This window comes from Marmota flaviventris, chromosome 3, assembly GCF_047511675.1.
Source record: "Marmota flaviventris isolate mMarFla1 chromosome 3, mMarFla1.hap1, whole genome shotgun sequence".
Classification (NCBI taxonomy): Eukaryota; Metazoa; Chordata; class Mammalia; order Rodentia; family Sciuridae; genus Marmota; species Marmota flaviventris.
This window is the reverse complement of record NC_092500.1, coordinates 131720080-131738963: the sequence shown is the minus strand read 5'-3', so window position 1 is coordinate 131738963 and position 18884 is coordinate 131720080. Positions and strand designations below refer to the sequence as shown.

The following is an 18884-nucleotide window of genomic DNA, read 5'->3' as shown; positions in this document are numbered from 1 at the left end:
GTTTCTTAACAGTCTTGCTGAGCTGTCTATGTTCTTTTCAAGTTGAAATACTTTATCTTCATTGTCTGATGTTCTGTCTTCTAAGTGTTCTACTCTGCTGGTAGTATTCTCAATTGAGTTTTTAAGTTGGCTTATTGCTTCCTGCATTTCTAGAATTTTTGTTTGTTTGTTTTTTATAACCTCTATTTCCCTGTATAGTTGATCTTTTGCTTCTTGGATTTGTTTATGTAATTCATTGTTGAAGTGATCTTTCATTGTCTGATTTTGCTGTCTGATGTCTTCCTTGAGACTCCAGATCATCTGAAGCATGTATATCCTGAATTCTTTATCTGACATTCCATCAGCTGCAGCTATTACCTCTTCTAAAGTTGAGTTGACCTGCAATGCTTGTGGTCCTTTCTTTCCTTGTCTCTTCATACTGTTCGCGTTCCTTTCTTCTTGGTGAAACTGTTGTGCTATTGAATTTTCCCCCTATATATTTATATTGGTCTTGTATAGTTGCAAAGTCTCCCTCGCAGGCGCGGGCGGCGGCTCTGCCCCTCCGCCAATTGGGGCAATGTGCCTACCACGCCGGCAGGCCGCTGGGCCTGCTCTGCCAGTCGGTAGCAGGTCCGCCGTCCTTGCAGGCGCGGGCGGCGGCTCTGTCCCTCTGCGGGCCGCTAGGCTTGTTCTGTCGGTGGTCGCAGTTCTGCCTACTTTGCAGGCGCAGGCAGCGGCACTGCCCCTCTGCAGGCCTCTGGGGCTGTACTGCCAGTGGGTCGCAGGTCCGCCTACTTTGCAGGCGTGGGGGGGAGGCGGCTCTACCCTTCCTCAGGCCACTGGGCCTGTTCTGTCTCTCGGTTGCAGGTCTGACGTGTTCTGATGGTGGTCTCAGTTCCGACTACCTTGCAGGCGCGGGGGGGAGGGGGCGGCTCTGCCTCTCAGCAGGCCGCTGCTCCTCTTCTGCCGGTGGGTCGCAGGCCCGCCTACCTTGCAGGCGTGATTGGAAGCTCTGTCCCGCCACGGGCCACTCGGCCTTTTCTGTCAGTGGTCACCCTTCCCCTACCTGGCAGGCGAGGGGGTTGGGGGGGAACATTTTTTCATATATTTGTTGATTGATTGTATATCATCTTCTGAGAAGTGTCTCTTCAGGTCCTTAGCCCATTTATTGATTGGGTTATTTGTTTTTTTCGTCTATAAGAAGTTTTTATAATGTGTTTTACTAGTCTGTCTTATTGTAGCGTAAAGATTAAAATTTATCTTAAATTTGTATAGTTTTTCAAAGGGAGCATTTTCCTGGTTGGACTATTTTTTAGTCTTCTTAGTAGGCAACTTTATTAAATACATAAAACCTTTGTTTTGTTACATAGGATTCTAGCAAGAAATTATCTAAATGAAAGAATTTAATGAAATTAGGCTTTCTCTAACTGCAGTTTTTATTATCATGTGTACTGCTTTATACTAGGCATTCACAGTTACAAAATTAACTTAAAGAAAATTATACAAGAAACAAACACATTTTGATAAGGCTTGTTACTCTATTTCCCCCCCCCTAACCTTTCAAGTTCTATATTTTGAGGAATTTAGCAATAATAAAGAATCACTAAAGAAGAGGTTATATAATAAAGGTTTTTTTCCTAAATTTGTTATAAATATGTTCAGCATTCACACACAACACATAGTTATTGAGTGGGTGTTTCAGAATCAAACAAAATTTGGAAAATAAAAAGTAGGACTGTTTTTAATAAGAATATCATGTTCTTAATTTGCACAGTTAATTTAGATATGAATTTTAAAAAATATTTGTTAATGAAAACAATGCAATATTCATTGTTCTTTGAAAATGTTTCAAACTCTAGAAGTTCTTCCACATATCTGTTCTTCCGTACTCTTTTTCAAGACATAGTTGCTATTAATATTTTGCTTAGTATTTCTCTACATCATTTTTTACAAAATTATTTATATTTAGTTGTGATGGAGAGAATTGTAACAATACAAAAAAAGGATTAGCCTATTCTTTGGGTACTTGAATAACAATTTGTTCTTTCATGTTAGTATTTATAGATCTGTCTCTTTTGTTAAAGAGTTTCAGTGTATGTGCTTACAAATTATTTGTCTGGTTTCCTTTGGTGGACTCCTAGTTGCCTGTTTTAAAGACTTTGATGCCATTGATGTCTTTGTGAATCTATGAATTCTGAGAGTATGAAATAGTCTTATTTCAGAGCATACATATTTCAGAATTTTTCATTATATCTTTAGCCTTTGTATTATCAATATTGTCACATTACCACTTTTGCAGAAATAGAGAAATATGTGAAGTTTATGATTTTCCTATTTACATAATCATACTAGATTTCTTTATAATTTAAACTATTATTTATCAACCATTATTTCATTGTAGATGAATTTAAAGGTCATTCTTTACTACAAGCAGCCAGAGAAGCAGACCTAGCCAAAGTAAAAAAAACACTCGCTTTGGAAATCATTAATTTCAAACAACCGCAGTCTCATGAAACAGCGCTGGTAAGATTTTATTATTAATAACATTCTTTTTTGTCTGTAATACTGGAGCAAGCCCGACATAATACCTGAAAGTAACTTTACTATTTGCAATGTCTGTAATTTATATTTTAATGTTAATTGAATTGATTTTTAAATTTGGTTTAGGGGAAGATTATTTTAATGGGCAAGAGAATAGACATTTGCTCAATCTTGATTTGGAGATTATTTTACCTTTGTTTTTACCCAACCTTATTATAACAGATCTACCTTTGTGGTTGTTCTTTCATAAAATACAAGATGTGATTTTTCATGATTAAATTTTCTTTTTTGTTATGTGTTTGCTAGATAAATACCATATTTGTTTTCTGTAGGGAATTGGTGTGTTTTCAAAGATACTTACATCATCCTTTTATGCAATTATATTCAAATAACTGATTATATTCATGCAGAAAAATGGTAAGATCATAAATTTTTCTGTTCCAGACTGCACAAATTACCCTTATAACTATTTCTTTTTCTTCCAATACATTTTTGGAAAGATTTTTTTTATTTTCTTTGACACTGACAAAAAGGGACAGATATAGGGCTTGACTAATGATTGCTCCCAAATACAAAATTTACGCATATGTGATGCTTGTATCACAGACTTTTACATATGCTTCAGTTAATATTCTTATACATATGTGGCACAAAAAGGTCAAACTTTAGTCAATATCTGGTGAAAATAACAAGATTCATCAAACTGAAGTGTGCCAACTGTATATGCACTTAAGTATATGTCAATCAAAACTGGGATTCAGATACATGCAAACTACATAGCATTATACCAGCTTATACTCAAAGCCACAGAATAGACCTTACCCACCCATGGGGGTGTTTTCATTTTAGTATCAGGTTTAAGTATATATCAGTTTTAAGTGTTAATTTTAAAAAGTTAATATATAACTAATGAAGCAGAATATAAAAGTCATATGCATATTAGGATAAGACATAAAATTTATAAGAGTGTTTATTTTCTAAACTGCTTCAAGTTCATCACTTTCTTGCCAATTTCTAGGTATATAAACATACTTTTTCGAAGTGCTTCAAGTATATCAGTGAAGGAATTTGAAAAATACTGGCTTGTATGGCTGATAGCATAATGAAGGCTTGAATAGTTTAGTTACAGATTTCTGTAGCTTCTAAGAGGCAGTGTTCTAATGACTTTCAGTGGAATATATACTGGATCATTATTGACTAAAGGAAAAGAAATGAGGTCTTTCCTAACACTTAACTAAAAGCATAATTTTGTGTAGGTTTAAAGACTTTATTTATGTTTTATACTTAGTGTACATAGGAGAAATATTCATCATATCTATAATGTAAAATATATAATTATGTTCTTGGTACTCTTTGAGATAACAGTGTCCTAAATAGTCAGCAGATGCTATTTATTCAGAAATCTATTTTTAAATAGAAGTTTAGCTTATTAAATTATTTCTCTTTATAGCATTGTGCTGTGGCCTCCTTGCATCCCAAACGAAAACAAGTGACAGAATTATTACTTAGAAAAGGAGCAAATGTCAATGAAAAAAATAAAGAGTAAGTATAATTGCAGAAGAGTTATTCAGTTCTTAAAAGAGGAAATGCAGTAAGAAAAAGAAAATTACCTTTTCCTTTTCTCCTTTCCATAAGTTTCATGACTCCCCTGCATGTTGCAGCCGAAAGAGCCCATAATGATGTCATGGAAGTTCTGCATAAGCATGGAGCAAAGGTAAGGCACACACCAGACACAGAGTGCCAGACTCAGCACTGAGCAGCTAGCTGTTCTTAAGAGTGCTACTTTTCTCTGATTTTTCAGAAGAAATTAATTTTTTCCAGAAAGAACTGTTGATTTGTATTTAAATTCATAAATTCTCCTATAAATCTTATTTTAATTTTGTTTCTAATCAGAGTAATTCCCTGTTTCTTTCTCCTTTACCCTCAATCTTCTAAAAAATAACAAAGTGTAGCTAATATCATTTAAAATAGATTTCAACTTTATAGACATTGTTAATTATATGGCATATTTTGATAGTGAATATTTTGGTGATAATTGTAAACTATCAGAAAATAGTTTACAGTAGCTCTACTTACTTTAACAAACATTTGTATTCCCCCAAATTGCTAAGATTAACTTTCTCAATTTCTACACTAAAGAAATATGAAATTTTAGTAACTATTTTTATTAGCATTATTTGGATGACATATTCTGAAATTCTGAATATGTCACTTGAGAGAAGAAGAAAGCAAACTGGTTGTTTTTCAGCGGGGACTTGAACTTGCAAATATTTAAATCTTCAAGAATATATATTTTAAAGCACTGGTCTTCAAAATAGGGTACAGATATTGGAGTCACCTATAAAAACTGAACTTACAACCAAATCCTCAAATCCCTACATCATAGTTTTTTTTTAAATATTTTTTAGTTATAGGTGGACACAATATCTTTATTTTTATGTGGTGCTGAGGATCAAACCCAGTGCCTCACACATGATACACGAGCACTCTACCTCTGATCCACAACTCCAGCCCCATACATCACAGTTTTTTAAAAAATATTTTGAAGTAGAGCCAAAGGATATTTTGTACCATTGTAATTAAAATTTTTCTTCAATTTGAATTGTTTTATCTCTTTCCATTTCTTTGTAATTTCTCTTCCAGTAGTACTTTTATATTTACTTGTAATGTAGTAGTATAGCACTGCTTGGTTATAATATTTCAAATGAATAAGGAAGACCAAAGGGTGTAGGAAGAGAGAGGGATGGGAGAGAAAGGGAAGGCATGTACTGGGGACTGAACTGGAGCAGACTATGTTATATACACAGGTATGTATCAAAATTAACCCCACTAGTATACATAACTATAATGCCTTAATACAATTTTTAAAAATAAAACAATTTTACAAATGTATACATGTATTCAGAGGGTTATTTTTATTCAAGGGTATAGGATTCAAAAATTTATTATATATGACTTCTTTAAGTCATATAAAAGTCTTTAAAAGGCCATTTGAGGCTTTTAATTTAAAAATCAACATGAGCTAGAATAAAAGAAAGAATTCCAGAAATTTATTACCTAATTTTTAGGTACAGCTACAGATTTGTTATATAAATAGCATCTTTTTCTGTCAAGCTGAAAATAAGGTAAGTAGGGGGCTCAGTTGTTAGAGTGCTTGCCTTGCATGCACATGGCTCTGGGTTCAATTCCCAGCACCACCAAATAAATAAATAAACTAAGTGTGCTTTCTTTTATACTTATAAGCATCATGTTTATCATCGGCCTGTTTTTGTAAACATTTATGGTATTTGTGATGCTCTTGAAAAATTATGAATAATGCCCTTAATTTGGGGAAAGTAATATCTATTTTCTCTTGTGAATCATTTTAGAAAGATTCAGTGAAAAAATAACATTATCTCAAAGCCTGTCCTAATCATCATTACTCTAGATCTGTAATTCTCAATCTTTATCTGCCCTTCGTGTGCACAATCAGTTCATCAGTGGAGCATGTATAATTTTAAACATCCTGTCAGTGATGTAGAATGACTTGCAGAGTAGAATATCCTCCCTAGCCTTTCCATTACAGCAAATAAATGGAGAAGTCTTGCAATTATGTGTTTTAAAATCATACTAAGACAAAGTTATAAACAATAAAGTTGCTATCAATAGATCACAAAAGCCATATCAACTTCCATTTGCACCTTCCTTGATTCTAAGGCATCATGCTATCCCTCAGGGTTGGTGCATACAGTGATTAATGTGTTAGTTTTTAAAATATGTGTTAATGTGTTAGTTTAAAAAAACAAAACAAAACAGAAATTCCTGTGGTAAAACCCACTTGGCTACTCTTGGGCCCAGTTGTTGCTGGCTTGACATTTTCTTTCTAGGAAATCTAGAAATTCTATTTGATTTTTAAGCAATGCATGGTTTTCATTTGACTCTAGAAGCACATTCTAAATGAGCCGCACTATACTATAATTTGGATTCAGCCCTCTTAACACTGCGTACACCATCCTGCTTCTGCCCCTTCCTCCTAAGAATCAAGTATCCCAGGATGAGGAAGAAGAATTTTGGGAGGAAAAAATTACCATTAATTAATTTGTCTTACCTAGCAGATACTAGTAATATTTTTATGTAAGTCAAAACATTGTTTTCCCCAAGTGTTGGTGATAAAGACAAATTTCAGGTTCATCGTGCATGTTAATTAAAAATATTGCATATGTAATTTAGGCATGCTTTTGAATTTAGAATTCCTCCACTTTCTAGTTTTGTGATCTTATATTAAATGTCTCTGAGCCTCAATTGACTCATCAATGTTGTGAAATAAGCCTGAGAAGACATTTATCAAATCCATTTATAATTAGTTTTGATCCACCTTAACAAATATTTACAAAATGATCAAAACTGTACTGGATACAGTGGGAAAATACCAGATTGAAAGTAAATGCAATTACTGAACTTGAGTGTAGTCCTGAATTAATTTAGAAACATTGGTAATAAGGAAGGAAGAGAAAAATGAAAGCCACTTAGAAGGAATTATTATATTAATTGGAAATGAATTGGGCATTAGAAGCACTCAGAAAATGGTGATACAATTAGAAGAAAACTAGAGAGAAATACTGGTTTCCTGTGCCTTAACAATGATTTGAATTGATATGATAGAGGGACATTTAGGTAAAATCAGCAGTTAGAAATGTAGCACTAGAGTATGAAAGAGAATTTTGGATTGAAAAGATCTGTTGGAGAGCCATCAGTTGTAGTGATTATGTTGTGGGAGGGATTAAGGGTCTCTGGTAGAGAGCATGAAAAGACAAGTTGAGGGTTAGGGAAAGAATCTTTGAAGATTTCTGAGGTTTATTGAGCAATAATGGAAAATGTTAAGTGAAAGATCTGTCACCATGTCTAACTATACAACAGTAGTATGAGATGCAACAGGTGATGAGTGCCACAGAGAGAAATTAAGGCAGATAAAAAGACATTTAATTTGGCAGTTTTTATATGCCAGATTTAGCAGCTTTTGAAGGAGATGTTTTAGAGAAATAAAAGTTTGTACCCAATTATTGATGATAAATGCCCTCAAAATGTGTTTTGCTGAACATTTTAATAAAGAAATTATAGCTGGCTATGGTGGAACATACCTGTAATCTCAGCGGCTCAGGAAGCTGACACAAGGGTGTTAGGAGTTCAAAGCCAGCCCCAGCTACATCGAGGCTCTAGGCAACTCAATGAGACCCTGTCTCTAAATAAAAACACAAATTATGGTTGTGGATGTGGCTCAGTGATTGAGTGCCTCTGAGTTCAATCCTTGATACAAAAAAAAAAAAAATTATATCAAAAATGTGGGCAAGATTTCAAGGATCAGCACAGGAGTGAAGTAGAACTAGCAGAAAGAAGATAGTATTATCATCTTTGACCTGGAGAGGGTAGTTATTTGGAGATGGCCCCTTCTCTCTTCCCAATGTCTCCTGTTAGCCAGATTTAAAAGGCTACAAGAGACTGTTGATTTGGTCCTATGAATAATTTTCCCAGGATGCAGAATAGGATAGAAAATGAATCTGAAGAAACAATTAAGCGATATTCAGTTAAATGTTAGAAAACAGGTTGCTAATAAGAAAAGGAAGATTAGAAAAATTTAAAATTAGAAGATTCGAAAAATTAAGAAAATTGCCTCATTTGGCTGGGGATGTAACTTAGTGGTGGAGCACCTACTTCACATATCCAGGGCCCTAGGTTCAACCCATAATACTGTCATACAAACAAAAACGTAGCTCCTCAGTGGTGGAGTCTTTGCCTAAAGTGTGAACCCCTAAGTTCATTCCACAATACTGCAAAAAAAGAAAGAAAGAAAATGAGGTATAATAGCCAACTCATTTGAAAAAAAATCTTGTGCTACAAGTTAACTTCTGTACCTTAAAAAATTAATAACCGTATTTACCATTCTCTAATTTGTGAGATTGTGAGGTTACATAAAGCCTAAACAAGTAAGACATGGAAGATTTTATTCTTCATGCAATAGTTTTTCATCATTATTGTTAGTCTACCATAGCATTCTGCACTCTGTACTAGTGAATTGCCTGGCATTCTGCAGTTTATCACTAATGAATTGTCTGCTGTCATTATTGAGAACTTGTTCTCCAATTGCCTATGACATTATTAATATTTAAGAACAAAAAATTTAATTTAGAAGTTTTTTTTTTATACATAAGCACTACTACATTGTCATTTGCGTCCATCTGTTAAATGCATGAAACATGAATGGATTTCTTTCAATTTGTTCATTTCTTAATTGGCTCATTATATCATCTGTAGGCAGATATGGTGACAATAGTAATTGGCATTTAATGGGCTTCTTTCTCCAATTGAGAAGTGATCACAAGTCTTTGCTCATTTGGGGGAAGTGTGCTTATTTTAAGGTTTCCATTAATGCTATTCTAGAGGAAGATAGATAAGCTTATTAGCTAAAAAGTGCTAAAATGCTTTTAAAGATATTTTGGAACTAAAAGTTTAGTTTAGATAATAATATGTAAGATTTGTCCACATCAAAATAATGTCCATTGGGCTAATATCACAAAGATGTTTTAGTTATCAGTTGAATCTGGATTAACCACAAATAGAAATCAGTTATTACTTTTGTGAGATAACCATGTTTATCCCCCAGAAGTAATCTGAAATTATTTCTGAAATTCACATAAAAAGACAAAAAAAAAAAAAAAAGGAATTTGGAAATGGTACCTTAGAATGGCTAAATACCTTAGCCATTCTGTATGTCTCTTTCTCCTCTCTTTCTCAGGCTGCATTATTTCTTTTCTCTGCCAGTCTTTGTTCACCTGGTTCATTCTTCTTACCACAGTCTGGAGTTTTCTGTTTTATTTCTCTGTAGCCTATGTGGTTTTTGTAGACTCTATAATATCTCCTTGACCTCTAGCTGATGCACTCTCTCCCAAGTTTCAGACATGAGAAAAGGAAAATATGAGTGAGTTTTGAACTTGTTCAGCTCAGCCTTTGGATTAGCTTGTTCCGTTTGTTATTTCTCAGGGTATAAACTAGGTTAGTGCCCTTTTACTAAAGCACAGTATATACCATTTTATTATTCATATACTGCCTTTTAGGGAACTTAAAATTGTTTCTTTTGAAATTCCTCATAAATTTTGAAGGTTTAGAAAATAGTATCTTAATAGTGAGTTCACAATATATTAAAGGATTAAAATCCTTCTAAAATAAAATATTAATAACTATCAGAGTTCTAGCTCAGAATTAAATTTGTGGTCATTTGTGTCTTTCATTCCTTATAAAAGATGATTTAACCATATATATACATACTACCAAGGATAATTATGACTTACCACTTACTTTTTGGCCCAGAAAGAAAAGGGAGGAAGAAAAAGATCTCATAATCCACTTGAAAGGCACATCCCCAATGACCTGAAGACCTTACACTAGACCCTACCTTTTGAAGATTCCACTTCCTTCCAATAGCACTACCCTGAGGACCAATCCTTTAAGACATGGTCCTTTGGAGGACATTTAACATCCAAACTATAACAGTGATATTCAACAAAATCAGCTATATGTTTTCATAAGGAAAGAAGATAAGAAAATAGTTTTTCTTATCTTCAAGAAAAGAAGATTTTAATATGCCTACTGTCTGTTCCCTAGGTTCTAATCTCTGTCTACCAGAATTTGTCCTGTTTCAGATTCCTATCTTGTGTTGTTCTTCTGTAGATGTATTAATCCCTATTACTTTTAAACATTTTTTAAATATTTTTTTTAGTTGTAGATGATCACAGTACCTTTATTGTGATCTTTTATTTTTATGTAGTGCTGAGAATTGAATTCAGTGCCTTGACATGTGCTAGGCAGGTGCTCTACCACTGAGCTACAGTCCCAGTCTGTTAACTTTTTAATGCTCACATTCACTTTAAATTATTCTGGTTTGAGGGAAGAAAAATACAATGTTACTCTAGTTAAAGGAATAAGAGATAGTTTTCAATCCTCCAATTATTTGAAATCTTTTTAGATTGAGGCATTTAAAGTAAAGCTATAATGTTAACAATAAATGCCTAAATACAGAAGAAGTTAAAGAATAGTTCATGGTTAATTATCAAATGACTGATAGCTATAAGTTTAGGAGACAGAAATGAATATAGCCTCAAAGTTAGGTGTTTGAAACTTGGCTATTCACACTGGTTAGAAGAAAGAGGAATTCCCCTTGGTCAGTTTCCTTGTAAAATGCAGAACTGTTTTGACATTTTTTTAATTATGATTTTTGTGACCTATATTTTTCATGCCAGATGTTGTGATTTTGGATCACTTCACTCAATTATCCATCTTCATGAAAATCATTTTTGCTGTCTAGATGGAAATAGATAAAATCTCCAGATATAAGAAAAGGGGGGAATGTGTTTTGTCAGCCAGACATCTGTTATTCTTCTAACACCTTCTGAATATATAGTACAAGACAATCCTAAATGTTTAATTACCACAACTGAGCTGTAACTTTAATTGTAGAGTTTTCCTTATTTGAGGCAGTTTTGTATCTTCAAGAAAATAATCTCTTTAGTGCTGAGTGTTAAGTATTTTTGGTGACATCCTTTGTCATATCTTGTGGTAAAGATCATGATAGGGAAAATTAGACTTGGGCCTAAAAAAGACTTGAACAAAAAAAATGGTTCTAAATTTCCTGGGTAAGTATGTTTGTGGTTCCAACTAATAGGTATAAAGAATTAAAATTATGTCTCTTTAAGAAGGATGAATCAATGCTCATATGTATCAAATACACGTGAAATATGTTTTAAGTTGAAAACACAAACAATGGACAAGAGAGTAATATAATGTGCATATTCAGTTTGAAAGTTCTTAAAAGAATCCTTACAAATGGCCATCTCATTTATTTGGTTACTTCAGCTTGACTGACCATGTAGGCACCTAATTATATGTGTACTTCTAGATCATATTCCAGTTTGTTTTGTTTTTTAATTAAAATTTCATTCTTAAACATAGACAATATTTTAAAACATATTGTCATGTCTAATATTTTTGCCTGAATGAAAGGTATCAGTGTATAAGATCAGAATTGTCAATGCCAAGAAAACAAAAAATATTATTTCAGTGGCATAATTCAGCTCATTGTCCATATTCTATATTTCATTTGGACCTTTCTTTTCAGTGCTGCTGGTATTTATTTTGGGTGACACACACAGATCATTTAATCTCCTATGTTTTCCCCCATCGACAGAATGAATCAATATTATTTACCATTTGTGTAACCTAGTAGATAGTAGAAATTCAGACTTAACCTCCTTGAAACTATTAAAATTCCTTATAATGCTCTAGAATTGCAACAAAATAAATATATTGGCCCCAAATGTGAAACTCACAGCAGCAGCATAAATCTTACTGGCTGAAGTGTTAGAGTTGGAGGTGGGAAGAAACTAACATTGCAGATAGTTTCTACTGCCATCTAAAAAACAAATGTATTACTTATTCTGGAAGGCAAGCACATTTTTATATTTCTATGCCTTGAAACATTTCAGAATATATGGAAAAGAATAGTATGGCCATTCTTTACAGCTTTTCTACATCCCATGACTGTCTAAAAAAATAATAATAATAAGCAAAGAAGGAGCATTAGGGTGATAATAAAGCCAAATATAAGACAGAATTCAGGACACAAATTATTGTTGTTTCTTTTATTTTGAATTAATTAAAGGTCAAGTAGGTAATTGGCTTACCGTCCGTCTAGTAATCAATTTCCCTCTTCTTTTTTATAGAACGAGAGTTAGCAAGCATTTTCTATGAATTCCATATAACAAATATCTCAAGTTTTGTGAGCTAAAAGACAAATTTAAGGATTTTATTTGTATACTCATATAGCTGTTTGAAAATATCAAATCATTCTTAACTTGCAGGCAGTAAAAAATACACAGCTGTTTGGAATTGTCATAACTTCCCAACTCCTGTGGAATTGTGTGTTCAAGTGTGGATGACCATTTGCTACAGAGGAGGCTGGGCATGGTAGTCTCATTTTCCTTGCTAATGACTTTGTAGGACTACATGTAGGAAATATTTCTGTCCTGGACATAAAGAAAAGTTTTGTGGAGGAATAGTTTTCTTTTCTTTTAAAATAGGTATGTGAAACTTTCTTTTTCACATTGAATATTCCTGCATGAAGGTGATATATAGAGCCACCACCCCAGTCATCTTTTGCCCATAGAGGAAAAAGCTTGGAGTCCAAAGATTGTAGGACCTAAAAAAATGTATAACATTTGTTTCTAGTGAAGAATAATTCTTCCTCGACAAAAACAAAACAAAACAAAAAAAACCTTTGTAGATCTTTTTTCCTTGTCTGTTATCCAGTATTATTCATTCTTAACATACACATTATAGATAATTTTTTCTAGTATTGGTATTCTGTTTGTCTCTATAGAATGAGTACTTGATTACATTACTCATTGATAGTTTTCTATGACTTCTTGTATTGCTTCAGCTTTACTGTCTGATAAAACACTCCCATACGCTTTTATTGCTGATACTTCCTAGAGTTTGAGAGAATATCCTTTCTTAATTAAAAAAATACACATTTATTGAAACAAAGAATTTCATTTTATACTGATCTGTTACCTCTCCCCCACATCCCTGCCAGCATATGTTATTATTTCTATTCTTGATGGTTGCCATTTTAACTGGAGTGATAGAGAATTTCATTGTAATTTTGATTTGCATTTCCCTGATTGCCTGGGATGTTGAACATTTTGTACATATTTGTTGTCCACTTATATTTCTTCTTTTGAGAAATGAGAAATATCTGTTTGGTTCTTTGTTCATTTATTGATTGGGTTGATTATTAGGTTTTGTTTTGTTTTGACATTGTTTTAGTGTTCTTTGAGTTCTTTATGTATTGTGAATGTTAATGCCCTGTTAAAGAAGTTGCAGGCAAACATTTTTTCTTGTTCTCTATGCCCTTTCTTCATACCTTTGCTGTGCAGAAATTTTAATTTAATGCTGTTCCACTTATTGATTCTTTGTTTTATTTCTTGAGCATTGAGGATCTTATTGAAGAAGTTGGTGTCTACACCTATATGATATAGTGTCAACTCTGTTTTCTTCTAGCATTTGCACAGTTTCTGGCCTAATTCCTAAGTCTTTGATCCATTTTGATTTGACCTTTGTGCAGGCTGTAAGATAGGGATCTGATTTTATTCTTCTACATATAGCTGCCCAGTTTTCCTAGCACCATTTGTTATAAAAGGCTGTCTTTTCTCCAACCTATTTTTTGCAACTTTGTCAAGTGTCAGATGGTTGTAGTTATGTGAATTTGTCTCTGTGTCTTCTATTCCATTCTATTGGTCTTCATGCCTATTTTGATGCTAATACAGTGTTGGTTTTGCTACAATAGCTTTTTAGTATAATTTGAAATCAGGTTTTTTAATATCTCCAGTGTCTTCTTGCTCATTTTGCTATTCTGGCTGGGTTTTTATTCTTCCAAATGTATTCCAGGACTGTTTTTTTCTATTCTGTGAAGAACATTTTTGGTATTTTAAAGAGAATTGCATTTGAGTAATATTAATTCTGCCTATCCAAAAATATCAGAGTTCTTTCATCTTCCAAGGTCTTCAGTTTCTTCAGTGTTCTATAGTTTTCATTATAGAGATCATTCACCTCCATGGTTAGATTTATTTCCAAGTATTTGTTTTGTTGAGATTATTGTGAATGGGATAGTTTTCCTGATTTCTGTCTCAGAAGATTGATTATTGTAGTATAGAAAAGCAATTGATTTTTTTATTGTTAATCTTATATCCTGCTACTTTGCTGAATTTATTAGCTCTAGAAGTCTTCTGGTGAAGTTTTTCGGGGTCTTCTGGATATAGAATGATGTCATCAGTGAACAGAGGTAATTTGATGACTTATTTTCCTATTTGTAACCCTTTAATTTCTTTCTCTTACCTGATTACTCTGGCTGAAGTTTTAAGAACTATATTGATTAGGAGTAGTGAGAGCAGATATCTTTATTTCGTTCCTGATTTTAAAGGAAATGATTTTAGTTTTTCTCCATTCAGTATGTTGTTGGCTTTGGATTTGTCATATATAGCCTTTATAATGTTAAAGTAAGCTTCTTTTATCCCTAGTTTCTCTAGCATATTTAACATGAATGGGTGCTGAATTTCATCAAAAGCCTTTTCTGCTTCTATTGAGATGGTCATTTGATTCTTGTCTTTAATTTTATTTATGTGGTGAATTATATTTATTGATTTCTGTATGTTCAGCTAACCTTGAATCCTTGAGATGAAACCTACTCAATTATGGTGTACTGTCTTCTTGATGTGTTTTTAAATACAGTTTGCTAATATTTTTTTAAAGAATTTTTGTGTTGGTATTCATCAGGAATATTGCTCTTCAGTTTCCTTTTCTTCATTTGTCTTCATATGATTTTGGTATCAGGGTTATACTAGCTTCATAGAATGAATTTGGGAGTGTTTCCTCCCCTTCTGTTTCATGGAATAATTTGAGGAAGAATAATAACTTTAAAGAATAACTGAGAATCCATCCTGTCCTGGTCTTTTCTTTGTAGGAAGACTTAATTTCTGCTTCAATCTCATTGCTTGATATTGGTTTGTTTAGGTTTTCTGTATCTTTGTGGTTCAATTGGGTCATATCATATGTGTCTAGAAATTTGTCAGTGTCTTGTTTATTGACATATGCATTTTCAAAATAGTTCTAGTAATCATCTGGATTTCAGAAATGTCTGTAGTGATATATCTTTTTCGTTTATAATTGAGTTGATTTTGGTCTCCTCTTTCTTTTGGTTAATTTGGCAAAGAGTTTAAAATCTTGGTGGGGTTTTACTGTTGTTGCTTTTTCCTGAAGAACTAACTTGGTTGCACTGATCCATTGTATTTTTTTTTATTCCAAATTTCACTAATTTTTAGCTCTGATCTTGTTTCCTGTCTTTTTCTTATTTTGGAATTAGAACAGCCTTCATATTATCCCAGAGAATTTGATATGTTGTACCTCTGTTCTCATTTGTTTTTAAGAATCAAATTCTTGATTTCTGCTTTCATTTCTTCTATGATCCATTCCTCATTTAAGTATATTGTTCAATTCCATGTGTTTATGTGGTTTCTGTATTTTTTCTTCTGTTGATTTCTAATTTCATTCTGTTATGTTCTGATAAGATTTTAATTATTTCTTTGTTTTTGCTAAGATTTATATTGTGACCAACAATATGACCTGTTTGGGAAAAGATACCATGAGCTGCTGAAAAGAAAGCAATTTAAGGTGTTTGGGGGTGAAATATTCTGTAGATGTATGCTAGGTCCCTTTAATTTATAGTATTATTTATGTCAGAAGTATCTTTGATTTTATTTATTTATGTCAGGTGTTTAGATAACCTGTCTTTTGGTGAAAGAAATATGTTAAAATTGCTCAGTATTATCTATTGTATTTGGGCCTATTGGGGATTAAATGTCTAGAAATTTTCTGTTTTGTCTCCCCCCCTCAGGGGAACCCAGGATCACTTTACCACTGAGCTACATCACCAACACATTTTATTTTTTATTTTGAGACAGAATCTCCCTAAGTAGAATAGGGCCTTGCTATGTTTCTGAGGCTGGACTCAAACTTGTGATACTGAGCCTTCCATGTTGCTTGGGATTATAGGTGTGTGTACCACTGCACTCACTAGAAGTATTTTTGAAATGCAACTAATTACATCTACCTTTGGGACATAAGTATTATCATTATATTTTCTTGTCACATTATTTCCTTTACCGATATGTAGTGACTTTCTTTATCCTGATTTTTTTTTTTTATATTTTATGTCATATGAGAATAGCTACTACTGTTTGTTTTTAGACTTCATTTGCATGGAATGTTTTTTCTGTCGTTTTACTTTTAGCCTGTATATGTGTCTTTACCTAGGAGATGAGTCTCTTGCAAACCACATATAGTAGGTTCTTGTTTTTAAATCCATTCTGCCAATTTCTTTTATTTGGAGAGGTTAGGGCATTTACATCCATTGTTGTTATGGACAACAGTTATTATTTCCTGCCATTTTGGTTTGTTTGCTATTTTCAGTTCCTTCTTAATTTTCATTTAGGTGATTCTTCTTCTGGAGATCTTCATCCATTTGGGAGCCATAGCAGTTTTTTTTTTTTTTTTTTTTTTTTTTTTTTTTTTTTTGAGTATTCTGTGTATATCTGAAGTATTTTTTGTAGTGCTGGCTTAATGGTCATGAATTCTTTTAATTTCTCCTTAAGATTTTATTTCTTCCTGAATTCTGAAAAATAGCTTTGCTGGATATAGCATTCTTGATTGGCAATTGTTTTCTTTTAGAACTCAGAATATCTCATTCCAAGCCCTCTTCTCATGTGAGTTGAGAAGTCAGGAGTGAGCCTTACTGGTTTATTTGTAAATGTGACATGACATTTTTCTCTTGCAGCTTTTGTTATTCTTTCCTTATTTTCTGTTAGTCACTTTGATTACAGTGTGTCTTGAAGAGGTTTCTTTTTGATCTTGTCTATTTAGGATTCTGTATATAGATGTCCATCTCATTTCTAAGGTTTGGAACTTTTTCTACTATTTACTGAAAAGGTTCATAATGCCATTAGCTTATATCTCCTTCCTCTCTTCTATCCTGTTGGCTCTTAAATTTGGTCTCTTGATATTGTCCCAGAGTTCTTGTATATTCTAATTATTGCCTGTTATTACTATTTTTATTGTTTTTTTTTTTTTTCTTTATTGAATGCTTAGTATGCACATTCATATACCCTCTCTTCAGGGCCTGAAGTTCTGTCTCCAAGGCCTAAAGTTCTATTTTCTATGTAGTGATATTTTCAAGTGAATTTTTTATTTGATTTATTGTGTTGTTTCATTTCCAGGAGTTCTAATTAGTTTCTTTTCAGTGTGTATTTCTTTATTAATAGTCTTTCACTTCCTATATTTGCTCTTTTTGTTCCTTAGAGCTTGTTTTAGCTTATTGAATATTTTAACAATCAGTTTTTTTTTAAATAGTTTTTCTCTGGAATTTTATTCACTTCCATATCTGGATTCCTTTGGTGGTAGATTTTAAGTTTACGGGGAAGACTTGTTTGCCTGTTTCCTCATGTTTTCAGAGGTCTTACACTTGTATGGCTATTAATATCATTCCTCTTTTATGCAGTATCTTTTTGGTGTGTATCTACATGTATCCTTTGGTATGGTTTGTAGTAATCCTGTATTGTTAGTATCTTTTAGCTTTACCACATAGACTCAGTGTTAATTTCAACCTCCAGTGCCACTTAGTCTACTGCTATAGAACTGCTGATTTAATTCAGTCTTGGAGAGTTGCTACCATACTATGAGTTCCCCAAGTCCTCTTGGGACTTCTGTTTTTGCTGTGTGAGTAGATATACAGGAGCGAGATCTGGGGTCACCCAGTAGCTGATCCTTCTTGGGGGCCGGTCATTTGTTTGGGGCTTTGTCTCTTTTTTAACTTTTTTACTGGTCAGTCATAATTATACATAATAGTAGGATTCATACATGCACAGAACATAAGTTGCTCAGTCTCCTTTCATGTACCGTCCTTTTGCCTTCCCTCTTCTCTCCTCTCAGCCAGGTTTTATTTATATCCAAGTTTTTGTGTATTTATTGTTGTTCTTTTTAGTTATAAATAACATTAGTATTCATTTGACATAAAAGCATCGAATATAATTTTTTCTAATTCAGTCTAAAGTACTTCCTTTCTCCCCTCCTCCTTCTCCCATTTCCTTCCCTCTACTCTACTGATCTTTCTCCTATTATAGTTTTTTTAATTATTGTCTTATGGATATGCATGATGGTGAGATATCTCTTCTATGTATTGAAATATTGTTGAGCTCAAGTGTGACTATTTCATGCATGGAGTTAGGTTCACTGTCATCTGGCTGAGTTGTGGGTGTAGCTTAGCAGCAGGATCTGAACCCAGTGATCTTGTAGTATTCCAATCGCTCCCAGCACCTCATAAAGGAAGGGGGAACATGTAATAGCAATACAAGCAACCAGTAATGCAGCTTTAAATGTCTGGTGTCTACTCTAATGTCTACAAATCTAATTGTCACATAAAGAGAGATGATGGGGTCAGCATTTAACATCAGCACCAACAATAGACAATTGTACTAGATCTAACATTAAACAACAAGTGTCAACTGTGTCATACACCTTATTAATAACCACAACAACATTAATAGTGGGGGGTAGAAATTATAGAAACTAAATAGTTCTAACAGATAATAAAATTATAGTTCTTTATAGTTCTAACAGATAATAAAATTATAGTTCTTTAAGTGAAAAAATAATATGGTAGAAAGGCAAGAGAAAGCTTGATGTATTTAAAAAGTGAACAAAGGGAAAACAGAAGAAGTGTAGTAGGT

General features: G+C 33.2%; 1 protein-coding gene across 2 annotated transcripts in view; it reads left to right on the top strand.

Moving 5' to 3' along the window:
• Tnks (tankyrase) overlaps positions 1-18884 on the top strand; it is a 207707-nt gene that overhangs the window by 133365 nt on the left and 55458 nt on the right. For both annotated transcript variants that reach the window (XM_027922696.3, XM_027922695.3), the window contains exons 9-11: positions 2381-2502; positions 3971-4062; positions 4156-4234. In XM_027922696.3, coding sequence (XP_027778497.1) covers positions 2381-2502; positions 3971-4062; positions 4156-4234 — 293 coding nt within the window. The remainder of the gene's footprint in view (positions 1-2380; positions 2503-3970; positions 4063-4155; positions 4235-18884) is intronic.